Genomic DNA, 15461 nt, shown 5'->3' on the forward strand with positions numbered 1-15461 from the left:
GCTCAATGGGAAAATCCGACTCAGAGACAAACTTTACCACGTAACCCAGGCCCTCTGAGGTGGGGGGGATGGGGACAGGATCGTTAGCCAATGAAAGCCGAATATTGGGCGATCGATTGGGCAGGCCCAATGGGAGACGTTGTTGTTGCGAGGTGCCTCGCCGGCCCCTATATAAAAGGCCACATGTCGGTAGTGAGCGGACTCCAGAGGCAGGAGCCGGGTATATTTGGGTTTAATTCTCTCGGTTTGGGACAGGCACTCAAACAGTGGGGGGAAAAAAAACAGACGTACATCCACTTTATTCCTTTTCTTGCCACCCCCCCTCACTTTAATTTTTTTAAAAATCGGACGCCTGTGAGATGGCCGATGCCGGGCAGCAGTACGTGGAGGGATCGGAGAACGGTCACTACGAGGAAGGAGAGGGTCAGGCTGCTGCCGGCGGCGGGCGGGGAATGGCGGCGGCGGCGGTGGACGGAGCGGAACCTCCCTCCGGAGCTGACAGCGAGGGCTCGAAAATCAATGCTAGTAAAAACGAAGAAGACGCCGGGTAAGAAGTTTTTTTTGTTACTGATGGGCCAAGTCGCGGTTTTCCCGCCGCCGGTAGGCCCAGGCTCAGGCTCGGGGCAGCATGCGGTCCTGCAGCGGAGCTCAGTTGGCAGTGCCCCCCTGTGAACGGGAGGTTGCTCGGCGGCCGGTTATCCCTCCAGGGGCGGCTGTGGTACCGTGCTCGGTCACACCGCCCGCCTTACGTGAGGCGATACCTCAGTAGGATGTGGAAGAGCCCGTTTATTTGCCTCTTTGTGTGAGAGTTTGGGGAAGCTGGCGGTGGGGGTAAGGAAGCAGCACCAGCTCCTGTTCGGGCTGTGTCGCCGTCTCTTTGTTCGAGCTGCTCTTGGCGCCATGTGCTTCCCTGGGCTGGGGGGAGGGGGAGAAACAGGAATCGGTAACAAAAGGTCTCCTTTTCTCTCCCGCTCTGTCTCCCACAGGAAAATGTTCGTAGGAGGCTTGAGTTGGGATACAAGCAAAAAGGACCTGAAGGATTATTTTTCCAAATTCGGCGAAGTTGTGGATTGTACAATTAAGATGGATCCTGCAACCGGAAGGTCGAGGGGTTTTGGATTTATCCTCTTCAAAGACTCTTCATGCGCCGATAGAGTAAGGTTGAGAAGGGTTTTTGTCGGTAGACTATACTTTGACCCAGGCGTCTCGCAGCTGTTGGAATGTAATTCAGAATTTTAATCTAAAATTGGGTGGCAAAAAGGCAGTCAAATTTGGGGGGGGGGGGGTGGAAGGTACTGTATTTTCAGATTTTGTATTCGTTGCGATTACGGAGGTGAAAAAGTGTTTCGGGATGGAAGTTTCCACAGAGAATCTGATAAGCATTTGACCCTCGTATGAGGTGGCAGTGAGGAAGTGGGATGCTGTCATTCTAATATCTAGGCGCTGCGATGTTACTGTGCGTCGTCAGAATGCATAGTTTCCACGACTAACCTTGTACTTTTTAAGAACAATAGGTCATTCAGTTCGTTCTGGCAAATCTAACCATTGCTCCGCACTCCTTGATGCCCTTGCTTACCTGCTGAATGTCTGGCTATAATTTTACAGTTCAGTTTACTGATGTTAGTTGTAAATTGCTAATTTCTATTTGTATGAAATATGGAGGGAAAACAAACGAGAGATCAAACAAAGGATTACTTCAGGAAATGCACACAAATGATCTAAATTTGTTTGGAATTAAAGCGGAACCTCAGGTGTGCAGAGTTCAGAATTCTCTAATATATTTCACAAGGTGCCCACTGTTTTCGATGAATTTGGTTTACAGCTGTGAAGTAGCAGATTAAATGCTTTAAGTATTCCTTTCTAGAATGACTTAGGTGCAAACTTTGGGTTGTATGCGATCCTGTGTTTATTCAGAGCAGTATGTTGACTTGATCTTTATCTGATGTCGTACCTGTGTTCTCGTGCAGTCTGCCCAACACTCTCATTTACCCCATCCAATTTAATAGTGGAGTCTGCGTTTTTTGATATCTGTAGGAACTCCACAGCCCTATGTTTTTGACATAATAAAATGTCCCAAGGCAAGTCAATGATATTCCAACAATTTAACAAGTCACAAAAGTAATGAGATCTGGGTCAATGGTGTTGGAGCATCTAGAAGGAGAAAATAAGTTCTTAAGTATATGGTTCTTGAGCTTAGGATCATGGCAGCTGGGGTCAATGCAACCATAGTGTAGTGACCTCACATTGGAGGTTATGGTCTTACTAGCACCTTGTACTCCAACCTTACTGAAACTTTACATGAGTATTTCTGTGGTGCCAAGGGAAGTTATTTGCAAATGCGTAGCAATGGCAGGTTTAGAAAATTAATCTTTAAAGCTATATTTTGCTTCTTAATGTCCAATGCCTATAATAGGTGAAAAGATCTTGGAGGTGAATGTGGTAGTATTTCATTATTTTGGATGATTGTTTAGAAAGCGAGGATAGTTAGTGGTGTACTGAATTAGTCAATAATGAAAGTAAACCATACTGGTCATGATACAGGATGCTATAAATCTCTGTTTGGCTTCCATTCATCGTGTGAACTATCTGGTACAATGGACATCCGATGTAATACTTTACCCTATTTCCCTAAAACCCTTTTGATTAGCAGGAGTTTAGTTGTGGCTGGTGGAAGAGTTTAAGCTTTAAATGCTTTTCATAAAGTGAAAGGCTTAGTTTGTAACATTTTGAATTATGTTTCCAGGGATTAGACTAGAAGTGAGGGCTGCAGGTGCTGGAGATCCAAGTCGAATAGTGTAGTGCTGGAAAAGCAGCAGCTAAGGAGTAGGGAAATCGACATTTCAGGTAAAAGCCTTTTATCAGGATTCCCAATGATGGGCTTATGCCTGAAACGTCGATTCTCCTGCTCCTTGCATGCTGCCTGACCGGCTGCGCTTTTCTAGCACCACACCTTTCAATTCCAGGGATTAATCTCAACCAGAGGAAGTGATTTCTCTTTTTAAGTGTAGTATTTTGAAATCTGATTAGATCGTCTCCTAACCATATAATTTCTAGGTGGTGCAGTGCAAGTTTGTGCAATCTTTAAGTAAATTTGTATAGGCATCCTTGTAAACTTGCGCAGCATTCCCTGCAAGTCTGATATGCTTCCTATGGTATGTTGTCAAAATCAACTTCTGCAATTCGTGGGAGATATAGAACTTTTGTATATCTTATTCAAGTCCTATAGATATGAATGCAGCATTCTATATTTGTACTTCAGTGTCACATTTTATGTACTGGATCCTTGTGTCTGTGGTCTGTTGATATCTCTACCTTTTTTTAACCCCACTTTTGATGTTCTGTCCTTCATATTGGATGGCTACTCCTTTTCCTACAATAGGCAAATCTATTGCCATTAAAGTCATTTCTTGAGTAAATAATGCACTGAATGAACTTTGTTAGCTAACTTTTAATCCCTGGAATTGAAAGGTGTGGTGCTAGAAAAACACAGCCAGTCAGGCTAGCATAGGATTGCATAAATTTTTAAAAATTGCTGTCAAACTTGCACAATTTGCATGATCAATAGATACTTATGCACTTTCAGCAATAACTAACTGAGCATATATGGATTTTGCTCTGCTTGTTTTTCTTACAAGTAAGAGGACACCAGGTTATAGACCAAGAGGTTTATTTGAAATCACCAGTGCTGCTCCTTCATCGATGAAAGTAAACATGCACAATTCCATATTGTTGTTTTTTGAAATTTCTACTTTTTATACATGTAGCTTGTTTTTTTTAGGTGTTGGAACAAAAGGAGCATAAACTAGATGGTAGAGTAGTGGATCCTAAAAGAGCAATGGCAATGAAGAAAGAACCTGTGAAGAAGATATTTGTTGGAGGTCTTCATCCTGATACCCCAGAAGATAAGATACGAGAATATTTTGGAGCTTTTGGTGAGGTGTGTTTTTTGAGAAAGTGTGATGTATTTTAAAGTACTACATTAAAAGGCAGAAGATAATGCTTGAGCTTGTGTATCTTGTTTGGTGAGTTAGGATATTGTGTGCATAACTCTTTACAGCCAGACACGCTTAGGATTGAAATGATTGGATACATGTTTCGCATAAAAGTGTAAAACTAGAGTCATACAGGTGTACAGCACGGAAACAGACCCTTCAGTCCATGCCGACCAGATATCCCAACCCAATCTAGTCCCACCTGCCGGCACCTAGCCCTTATCCCTCCAAACCCTTACTATTCAAATACCCAACCAGGTGCCTTTTAAATGTTGCAATTGTACTAGTCTCCACCATTTCCTCTGCCAACTCATTCCATACACTTACCACACTCCGAGAGAAAAAGTTGCCTCTTAGGTCTGTTTTATATCTTTCCCCTTTCACCGTAAACCTATGCCATCTAGTCTGGAAAAGACTTTGCCTATTTATCCTATCCATGCCACTTATGATTTTATAACTCTATAAGGTCACCACTCAGACTCCAATGCTCAGGGAAAGCAGCCATAGCCTATTCAATCTCTCCCGATAGCTCAAATCCTCCAACCCTGGCAACATGCTTGTAAATCTTTTCTGAACCCATTGAAGATAAACAGGTTACTGCAATGACATAATGACTCTTTGTCTGAGGTATTGTCTATGTTCAGAAGCTACTTTATTTAGATGAATTATGTGTAATGTACCTCCTGTATGCAAGACACTTTTTTCCCCTGCTTCAGTTTAAAATATTAGCTTTGCGCTTACAAACTTTGAATTCAATTTAGGTGGAATCAATTGAACTTCCAATGGATAGCAAGACCAACAAAAGGAGAGGATTTTGTTTCATTTCATTTAAAGAGGAAGAGCCAGTAAAAAAGATTTTGGAGAAGAAGTACCACGATGTTGGAAATAGCAAGGTATCGGATGCAATTAGCTTATTTTACAAAGCTTCAGAAAGAAAAGTCAAATTTTGTACACTGATTAGTTTTGTTTTTGTTACATAGTGTGAAATAAAAGTAGCTCAGCCTAAAGAAGTTTATCAACAGCAACAGCAGTGGGGAGGCAGAGGTACCGTTACAGGACGGGGTAGAGGTGGTGGCCGTGGAGCTGGTGAGTTGCATGTTTACACTACTAAATGTGAAGGGGAAAATAATGTGTGAAATCAATCTTTTAGTACTTAACAGTATGTCTTGCTAAATTTAAAGGTCAAAGTCAGAACTGGAGTCAAGGATACAGCAATAATTACTGGAATCCAAGCTATGGCAGCAGTTATGGTTACAGCGGTCAAAGTGGCTATGGTGCATATGGAGGCTATGATTATACTGGCTATAACTACAATAGTGGTTACTATGGTGGATATGGTCAAGGATATGACTACAGTAAGTACATTTATTGCTGTACTGAAGCAAGGCTAGTTTGGATTGAGGCCTAATGTGTTGGAAATTCTAATTCCATTTTAATGTTTTAGATTGTGGCAGAAAATGGCCACATTAAATGCCATTTGCTAATTCCTCTCCAACTAACAGATTTGACCATAAGTGCCATTCATGAAATATGCTGTTTTTGCTGTCTTGTTTCAGTGGAAAACTGCATTTTGTATATCAAATTTTAGAACATCAACTTAGCTTGTTTTCTTCCAGATCAGAGTAACGGTAACTATGGAAAAGCGCCAAGGCGTGGGGCAGCTCACCAAGGTGGATACAAACCATATTGATATGGAATGTGAATGCAGGTACGTTGCCAGTTCTGCAATGAGTCTACTTCTGAACATTGGTATCTTTCAAATTACTAAAATGAGTGGTGAGATCTAACAAAGGTCAATATTTTCTGGTGCATTTTATGTTTTTAAAAAAAATTTATTGGTTCCTCCCTGATGTGGTAAAACAAATGAGGGACTTTCACAGGTGTTCTGCACATGATTAGAACAGCATTGTACGATTCTCAGGGCCTTTTACAGAAAACTGGAGATAGGAGGAAGACAGGAAGATCCTTATTGAAGGTGTGCAGTTACTCAAGGTAGGCAAAAGTGAAGATTGCAGCTGCTGGAAACCAGAGTTTAGATCAGAGTGGTGCTGGAAAAGCACAGCAGGTCAGACAGCATCCAAGGAGCAGGAAAAGCAATGTTTCGGGCAAAAGCCTGAAGGCCCACCCTGGAGGCTTCCTGCCTCTATTCCTGATGAAGGGCTTTTGCCCGAAACTGCAATTTTTTTTCTTCCTGCTCCTTGGATGCTGCCTGACCTGCTGTGCTTTTTCAGCATCACTCTGATCTAAACTCTGGTTTCCAGCATCTGCAGTCTTCACTTTTGCCTAGTTGATTTTAACCTTACTGCAAATCCTCTTGCAAGGATGCCTACCTTGAAGAAGTGGAGAGAGGAGGAGATCAAGAATCTCAATGAGCCTCTCTCTCACTGCAACCTCCCGGTCATCTCCTCTGCCCTGAAGCTCTTCGATCAGTTACTCAAGGTGTCAATTATGGTTGTTGTAAGCTAGCTGAGAACTATTATGGGGATGCATCCCAGTCCATTTTGTTGATTCTACACTTACAATAGAACTCTGTTCAGTTTTGAATTTTACGCTCAATATTTGATTTAAAGGTTCAATTCAAGATATTGCAAGGTAATCCTGATCTCCATGACTGTCTTTTTAGTTCCTAGTTTTATGATCCAACCAGTACCCAGTTGCATGTACTAACTTAACATTGCCTTGAGGCACCTGCCAATTCTAATATGTAAGGCCAGAACATGACTGGCCTAGGCATGAGCTGGTAAACACATTTTGATTGCTGTGTTTGTGTAAATTGAATGCATGTATACTGAACGAAATGGGTTTGAACCCAATTTTCTGAAGAAATGATGTCACCCCCTTTTGTGGCTGATTTTTGGATGAAATGGGTTTGCTACCATTTCATATTTTTAATAAACATTCCCATCTGTTCTGTACAATTAGGTTTTTAAACTTTTGCTAACTCTTTGGATGAAGGATCCCACACATTTTTTTTTTCTCTCTCTCTCTCTCTCTCTCTCTCTCTCAAATCTGGAGAATGTCACATGAAGATTAACAGTAAGTAAACTTCATGTAAAATTAATTGGACTTGTGATCCCTTGAACAATAATAAATGTTTTGGCTGTTTGGCAATTCAAAATTCCATAGAAATTTAGTTCTAAAGGACAAATAATGCTATGGGTCATAAACTTTCATCCATAGGAAATTGCAGATAATTGTGATCAGATTGTAAGCACAGAATTGCAAAGAGTACTTTTTAAAATTTCAAATTTTGGAGCAAGTTTGCTGATCCTGATTCTTATAGGCACACTTTCTTTTCTTTTCTTTTCCCACTTCAACTTAATTACGACTTGAGATTGTGATGTTTACACATTCTAACATTGGGTCATAGCATGTGAGACATAACCTGAAGGAGTGGACAGGATTCCCTAAAGATGTGTATATTTTTAAAGCTATTTTTTCTTGCTCTTAGCTACATACCTTGTGGATATTACAGGACAATATAATTGTCTCTTGCTGTACTTGAATTGACAAGCTATATTAAAGGTGGATTTTTAATGGCCATCCAACATGGTGTGCACTTGGTTAGCTTCAATTTGGGTGATTTAAATGAATATCAGGTTTAAAGTATTCAGTGCTGTCATAGTTTTAATCTTTGCCCCTTTTTTTTCTCTAATGGGTGGTTGACAAGAAAAATGATCTAGCCACATTTACTTTGACCACTTGCTTCATTTCAGTGAACTACCAATGTGATCTTCCCAACACCGCTTCAAATTTGTTGCCTTTACTTCTATTAAAAGATATTTGTATGATAACCATAATTGATTATTTTGGTACTTTTTTCAGGTCATCAAGCTGGCAAAAAATACCCAGGTCCTCTAAATGCAACTGTGTTGCATTTGGCGCCTAGACTGTTTTCACTCCGGATGACCCCAAATGTACAGAAGATTGTTTTAGGGAAGCTTGTCACTTTCCAACTTTTTATTTTGTAGTCTGTCTTTTGTGTCGTACATTTCCTGTGATGGAAGTGGTTTTTACTGTACTTTTTGGTACCTAATGGATGCTAATAATGTATTATGTAAGTTTGTATTTTACATAAAATTACTGGATTTGCATCAATACCTTGCTTATTGGAGCAATCAGAGTTTCAGAAATAAAAGTTCCTTTGTGTATTTGTGTTGCATGAATTTTGTTTGTATTCATTTCAGTTTACTTCTGATTTTATGTAAATTAAAGAACATCGAAGGCATTCTGTTTTGAGTTAGTATTTTACATGTCTACTTGATAGGGTGTATTGCTGGACCATTAACTGGTATCTGTTTGTACAAGCTGTTTTTTGGGAAATTAGGATCACTAGCACATTTTATAGGATTAGCTTTCATTTTTTGATATGGTACTGTTTGTTATTACTGACTTACAAGCAATCCTATGGATCTGCAGTTGAAAGCTAGTGCAGAAGCTAATTCAATAACTTCAATGCAACTGCTTTGCTATTTAATAATTTTTATTTTTGTTCTTTGCTACAGAAACAGTTTCTGATGATAAAGATCATTCTAGTGAAATAGGTTTTTGATATGTGCACAACTGTATTCTACATAAAATCATGAACGTTTTAAAAAGGTTTGTGTTCTTCACCTATTGGTATATTTTACTATTTTTAAATATGAAAGGGGTCCATATGAGAAGTGGTGGAAAAGAGGCTTTTCTCCATTTTAAGTCACTGAGATCTTTTAATGTCCCAACTGTACTATCAGAAAAGTCCAGCAGCAGTAATGTTTGTTAGTGCAGTATTCAACCTTGCATTGAATGTTAATCTAGTCTAACTTAAGGACCTGGATTGGAATCTGGGACACTGATACAGATAGGTGAACCCAGTGATACTGAAATGATTGCTGGATTGATCGAGTTGTTGCTTGGAATGGAGAGTAATAGCAACTTTTATTTTTGTATGGGGTCTTTTTGTTAGAATATTGCAGATTATAGGGTAATGTGATGGTTATGAAAACATGAAAGATAGATTGCACAAGCTTCATGCTATGGCATTTATGTAGGCTTCGTTGCTGCATCCATAAATTCAGTCTTGATTCACTTCAGATTTGCACGTATTGGCCACTTTCAAATCTGTGATATAAATATTTACAAAACAGTTACTAAAAATCCCACTTTTGTGCAATAGATATACTTTTAAGTATTGATTTACGACACTCTAATGGAAATAAATGTTAGGGAGGAGCATTGCAGTTGTCTCCTCTCCGTATTTAACAGTACTGCTACTCAGCAGTAATTTTTCTTTTAATTGCTAAAAGAAGTCCTGAAATGCCTGTGATTCCTCTGTTAAACTGCAAATCCCTTTACAGTAGTGAATGCATTGGGATACTGAATCTATTTACACTTGTTATACCATCTATAAGTGTCCTCCATAGTCAATTAATTACTTGAAATTTGGTTGATAACTGGTAAGTGGTGCAGAGTACCATGCAAAAAGTATGAGGTTAATTGGATTGTCATTCGTTATGTGCTTTTGATGTTAGGGCCCATATTTATTGCTTATCTCAAATTTGCCTTTTTGAGGTGGTGATGAGCCATCACCATGCATTCGTTTTGATTATAGATACACCCATTAATGTTAGGGGGAGTCTTTTCAGGACTTTAGTGGTTGTCATTGCAAGTCGAATAGTGGTATTGTAGGGCCTATGTAGATGGTGATCTTCCTGTTAAATTTTTTTGTTCATGTAGTGGTAATGAATTTGGAAGGTGCTCTGTAAAGGGCCTTACTGATGGATGACACACTGCTGCTGGGGCCATCTAGATGAGGCAGACAGAGATAATTTTTTAGCAAGCATTTATCAATGCTTATGTCTGAAAATGCCCATGAGTATTCCTATGAGATCACAACTAGTCAGGCAATCTTTTAATCAGCTTTTGCAAACACTTACCAGTAAGTATTGTGTCAATTTTTCCAACTAGATATTGAGCATCTTCCATGGTGAAGCACATTGGGGGTTTGAATTTCAGGACATTTCTATCTGGTCCATCAGTGCTAAGTAAGATAAATTCCTTTTTCAACCTGATGGGTAAAAAGTGTAAAATTAAATTTAAAGTGTATGAACAAAACTTTGAATAGCATAATTTCTTTCCTTCTGTCTGCATGAACCTGAACTTTCAATTCTTTCCATTCTGACATTTTACTATTCTCTGCCTCCTACATTGTTCTAATGAAGCTGGAGGAATGTGCCATTTGGATCTCTTTGGATGCTTTTAAATCTTTTGCAGATTAAACTTTTGAATTCAATTAATGCAGCTTCTATCTTTCTGTTAGATGTTAGTAATGATTCTGCTGTTGCTATTTATACCTTGGCTAGGACTGACACTTATTGTCTGATCACTCCTGCCATCCTCCTGAGAGACATCAGGAAGAGATGTATGTAATCAGCCTGTTTGGGGCTACTGCTCCTGATTCTCTTCAGTTGAAGTATGGATCTTGTTTTAAATATTCATAATGTTGCAGTGGTCTTAATCTACATCTAGTTTATGCATCTGTCCCTGATTTTTAAAAAAAAAATAGTCCTTGCTGTAGGTCCTTCTAATTGACAAAGAGTGAAACAGATTAATGTTATCCTTGATCTAAATCAATATATTAAGGCATTATTTGGAGAGCTTCTATATAAAGGGGGTAGCTCAGTTGGTACATGACCCCATTGCTTTGAGACCTACACTAGGTGATAATAAAGAAAACTCATATTTGTGTTCTGAAATATTTTAATCTGAATCTATTAACTCAATTCTCTTCCGTAGAAGTTGAGAATTACTCACTGTTCTGACAACTTTTTTTCCAAATGAAAAGTTTTCTTGATGCAAGAACTTGCAATTGGTTATAGATTCCACAGACCTAAAAATAATTCATTATCTGTTTTCAAAAAAAACTTTTAGTATTTAATTTCAATGCAGACATCTGTGTAATAGATCTGATAAGTGTTTCTGTAATTGTTGAGATTTAATTTCAATATGATGCATGAAATTGGTCCAGTCTAGGGATCAGTATTAGCTGGAGTTCTGATGGTCCTAGGCATTAAGTATTTACTGCCTTTATTTGATTGGCAAATGGTCAATATTAAATAGTTTAGGTTTGAGCCTTCTAGTGAGCTAATGGGGATTGTAATCATTGGAGGAGGTTAAAGTTGAAGAGCATGGGTGCAAGTGAATATTTAGTTCTATGGACAAGTTAGAACAAAATTCAACATCAAATTTTCAACATTGTAGGCAAAGGAAGAAAACTTCCAGTTTTACAACAATCTTAATACCTTGCAATTAAATATTGGGCTTCCTCTGTAGCAGGCGTCCTCTTCTGTCGATCTTTCACCAACTCTGCTCCGATAAATAAACCAACACCCCTTTAGGTACAAAAGTGAAATATGTCCATTCAAAATCAAAAGCATTCCGAAATAGTTTTATTGGCAGATTCAATACCTGACATCTCCAATGATTGGGTGTTTGACCTTCAATTCATTTAGTAGGTTCATTAAGTAGGTACCAACTTGTGTAGCACTCCCACACAGGTCTTCCTTCTCAATGACTTCCAAAACTGCAAGTCCAATTGCACAGGATACTGGGCTTCCTCCAAACTGGAATACATCAATGACATAGCTAATAAAATCTTTCAAATAACCTTTTCCATTCTAGCATCTGTTGCTTACATCTCAGTGGTGTGGAATCAGGCCCTTCTGGCCAACCAGTCCACACCGACCCTCCGAAGAGTAACCCACCCAGACCAATTTTCCCTCTGACTAATGCACCTAACGCTATGGGCAATTTAGCATAGCCAATTCACCTAGTAGCTTTCAAAATCCAAAAATGTGCAGGTTAGGTGAATTGGCCATACTAAGTTGCCCGTAGTGTTGGGTGAAGGGGTAAATGTAGGGGAATGGGTCTGGGTGGGTTGTGCTTTGGCGGGTCAATGTGGACTTGTTGGACCGAAGGGCCTGTTTCCACACTAAGTAATCTAAATTGTCATGAAATCTCAGTAAAATAATCGCTAAAAATACAGAATGCAGTGTTTACAAATTGTAACAACTGAGCTTTTGCTTAACCCCATTTATAAATTTATTTCCTCTTCCCTCTTTTCTCCTACCCCCACATTGCTGGAGTGTCGATTCACACTTCAATGTCCTCTTGGGGATATATATAAAAATGGACACACTACCTGTCACTGTATAATTGAGCAATCTGGCTAATGGGCCTGAATACATGTTGATGTCTTGTAACAGAGTTTATCAGAAAGGAGAATTATAACACTATCTTCTACAATCTGCACTGAACATATATAACCAATTGATTACTAAGTGACAAGTCTGCAAAGAACAATTATATTTAACCAGCAATACAAATTGAGAAAGCCTATGATTAGGCAGACTTTAATTGTAATATACAGTTTACACTAGTTTGAGTAAAGTATCTCCCTACACGTTTAGTCAATTGTGTTCTTATCTGAAATGATGTTCTCAACAATCATAGTTTGGATACAATTTTTTTTGTGCCACAAAAAAACATGGTAACAAAACACAGGAAATAAACCTATTTATTGTTTATGTTTTATTTTTTTTTAAAAAGTCTGTCATTCCTGATTTACCTCCAGTGACTTTGGTACTTTGCGAAGCTAGGGTCACACAAGAGGTGCTGTCTTGAACTATGTTTGTTTATAAAAAGCAAATGAAGCAAGTGGAAAGCAACTTATGCTTATTTTTCCATAAAATCATTTCCTTAGGAGGTGGATGAGGAAAACAATCCTAGGAATAAATGTTAATGAGGAGTGGGTGCTGACTTATTGCGTACCACAGGTACAGATCCTTTATCCGAACATTCAAAAACCAAAATGCTCCAAAATCAGGAGGGGTTTTTGGTGAAGTTTTTTTTTCTTATTAACAAGGTTGTTTGGTGAGCAGCAGTTAACCCAAGTCAACACCCACTCGATGTGTGTCACTCAGATGTGACATGGGAGGGTGTGGCCAAGCTTGGCCTGGGGTTTCTCTGCACAGTCCCAAGTCGACACCCACTGTGTGTGACACTCGGATGCAACGTGGGGGGTGTGGCTAAGCACATTCTTAGTTCGAAGTCTGGATTACTGAGGCCAACTGCAGGAGATTAATTCAACACCAACTAGCACAAGACATTCCATGACTGCAGCTTGGCTAACCACTGGATTGATTCAATATATCAAAATAGCAACTCAGGTCCTTAATTTTAAATACGACCAAGCAGAACCTTCTATTTTGGATTTGGTAATGTAGATTGAAACATCATAAATTTCACAGGGTAGAGGCAGAGAAGTTGTTTCCCTTTTTTTTGGAAAGTCCAGGACTAAAATCATCTGAATAAGGGGTCGCACAGTTTAAAACAGAAATGAGTCGTGAATCCATGGATGACTTTACTGCAGAGGATTATCAAGGCTGATTTAAGTATCTAAGACTTAGATTTTTAAATCTGCCAGGGAATTGAGCGTTGCTAAGAAAATGTAGGAATGTGAAGTTGAGGGTTAGCAGATCAGTCATGATCTCGTGAATGGCAGAATAAACTCATGGGCTGGCTTACTTTGCTGTTACATCTTAGAACTTCTTTCAGAGTTATTGGTACTTTTTAAAGTATGTTACAAAAAACACAATCTACATTGCTTTTGCTTAAAAGTATTGGTTTGATTTGAAGATTTTCGTTGACAATCTCTTATTTTTGCAAAGCAGCTACAGTCATTGTTCCTGACTTACTGTATTAAAATGCTCCACGCCAGTTGCAGCAAATGCACCTGCGATTTCTTTAGTTGTCACCACACAAGCTAATGGGTGTCCATTTCCAATAGGTTTGCCCATAGTTACAATGTCTGGTAAAAAATCATCTCCTTGTAGTTGGAATGCCCAAAAATGTTTTCCAACTCTTCCAAATCCAACTTGGATTTCATCAGCAACAAACAATCCTCCAGCTTTGTGAATATGTCTGCAAAAAAGAAAAGCAGGTAAAGTTAATAGCATTTGATAATATCTTTCCTCTTTGCCCCTGCACAACCTGTGAAAAAATATCGTGTACCTTTTTGGATTCTGGTTTCCATAAAACATTCTCAAGTAAAAGGTGGAAATTTCCCATTTTCAGTTGGTGATTAGGATGTAAAGCATTTGTGAAGTTAAGAATTACATGGGTGGCATGTTTTTAGATGTGATTATCCCATAGCTGAACAAAGTGCAGTCAGGGGAGGAATAGTTGACCATCGGTCAGATGAGAGGAGATAAGCAGGTACTTAGGAAAGCCCTTAATTTCATCTCAGAGAAAAATAGTTTTCTATGGATGTAGGTTTGCTCGCTGAGCTAGAAGGTTCATTTTCAGATGTTTTGTCACCATACTAGGTAACATCTTCAGTGAGCCTCTGGATGAAGCACTGTGGTGTAGCCTGCTTTTTATTTATATGGAATAGAATATAAATAGATATACAGATAAGTAATGTATGTCTATTTATATTCTGTCTATTTATCCTACATCCAGAACTTCAACCTGATCTACAAATCTTCTCAAAACTCACTAACAGTTTTCTGTGTTGGATAATGGTAAGAGTGTGGCCATAGCCTAGCTACAGAAGGAGGGAGGAAAAGGAAAATAAGAGTAATAGTGGTTTGAGATTCAATAATATGGAATAGAGAAGCGTAACTTCAAGATGCATTCCCTCCCTGGAGCCAGGCCAAGGATGTCATTGAACAGCTGTTGGTCATTCTGAAGGAGGAGGCGATGGTCGAAAGTGAGATGAAGTCCTGCAGTAATATTTTAGCAGCTGGGTAGCAGGACTTTGAGGATTAGCGTCTCTGAATAACTCATAGTGCCACATGCTCTTGAGTACAGGAATACGCAGAGCAGATAAATGTATGGCTGAAGAGTTGGTGCAGGAGGAAGGGCTTTAGATGCCTGAAGTTTCCTCACTAAGAACATTGTGGGTTTACCGACATACAGCACATGGACTGCAGTGGTTCAACAAGGCAGCTCACCAACTTCTCAAGAATCAAAAAAAAAATTCTCTTGAACTGGCCTACATATCTGCCCTTCTGTTTCTTCCTGACTGTTTCAGGGTCTATAATACACCCCAAAGTGATTGCCCCTTTTTAAGTTCTCCTATATGATCTCAATTGAAGAACCATCCGTGATTTCAACCCTCTTTATTGCAGTATTTCATGCCTTTATCAATATTGTGACACCATCTCTTTTACAGCCTGAAGGTTCTATATTTCAGATATTGAGCTGTCAGCCTTATTGCTCCCTCAAACATGTTTTCATAATAGCAATGACATTATATCCCTATATATTAATCAACACTCTCAACTCATCTGCCTTACTCAAAACGCTGTTAGGGAAGGATTTCCAGAATTTTGACCCAGTGACAATGATGGAATGACGATATACCTTATTTCCAAGTCCGGACGATGAGTGGCTTCAGTGGGAACTTGCAGCTGGTGGTGTTCTCAT

The 15461-nt window shown here is 39.2% G+C and overlaps 2 protein-coding genes across 3 annotated transcripts in view; one reads left to right on the forward strand and one right to left on the reverse strand.

Annotated features, from left to right (window-relative positions):
* The first annotated feature begins 186 nt into the window (after window positions 1-186).
* On the forward strand, window positions 187-8143 carry hnrnpaba (heterogeneous nuclear ribonucleoprotein A/Ba). 2 transcript variants are annotated; one of them, XM_072590762.1, is made up of 8 exons: window positions 187-547; window positions 987-1155; window positions 3779-3937; window positions 4754-4885; window positions 4973-5078; window positions 5174-5347; window positions 5609-5700; window positions 7818-8143. In XM_072590762.1, the coding sequence occupies exons 1-7, from the start codon at window positions 360-362 to the stop codon at window positions 5680-5682; spliced, it is 1002 nt and encodes a 333-aa protein (XP_072446863.1). In that variant the 5' UTR covers window positions 187-359; the 3' UTR covers window positions 5683-5700; window positions 7818-8143. The 2 variants fall into 2 exon arrangements, with proteins under 2 accessions (XP_072446863.1, XP_072446864.1); XM_072590763.1 differs by lacking the exon at window positions 5174-5347.
* Window positions 8144-8238: 95 nt separating this feature from the next.
* Window positions 8239-15461, reverse strand: part of LOC140492078 (5-phosphohydroxy-L-lysine phospho-lyase-like) — a 49530-nt gene continuing 42307 nt past the window's right edge. Inside the window, exons 8-12 of the mRNA XM_072590761.1 lie at window positions 13727-13952; window positions 11439-11593; window positions 11273-11362; window positions 9908-10038; window positions 8239-9092 (exon numbers count right to left, since the gene is read on the reverse strand). Of these exons, the coding sequence (XP_072446862.1) occupies window positions 9046-9092; window positions 9908-10038; window positions 11273-11362; window positions 11439-11593; window positions 13727-13952 (649 nt within the window). The 3' untranslated portion in view covers window positions 8239-9045. The remainder of the gene's footprint in view (window positions 9093-9907; window positions 10039-11272; window positions 11363-11438; window positions 11594-13726; window positions 13953-15461) is intronic.

Source organism: Chiloscyllium punctatum, chromosome 20 (genome assembly GCF_047496795.1).
Source record: "Chiloscyllium punctatum isolate Juve2018m chromosome 20, sChiPun1.3, whole genome shotgun sequence".
Taxonomy (NCBI): Eukaryota; Metazoa; Chordata; class Chondrichthyes; order Orectolobiformes; family Hemiscylliidae; genus Chiloscyllium; species Chiloscyllium punctatum.

Excerpts from the sequence above, each read along its gene's own strand:
- hnrnpaba (XM_072590762.1), top strand. The coding sequence starts at position 360 with ATGGCCGATGCCGGGCAGCAGTACGTGGAGGGATCGGAGAACGGTCAC. Across the intron at positions 4,886-4,972 it reads ACGATGTTGGAAATAGCAAG|TGTGAAATAAAAGTAGCTCA; the intron begins GTATCGGATGCA and ends TTTGTTACATAG. Across the intron at positions 5,348-5,608 it reads TGGTCAAGGATATGACTACA|ATCAGAGTAACGGTAACTAT; the intron begins GTAAGTACATTT and ends GTTTTCTTCCAG.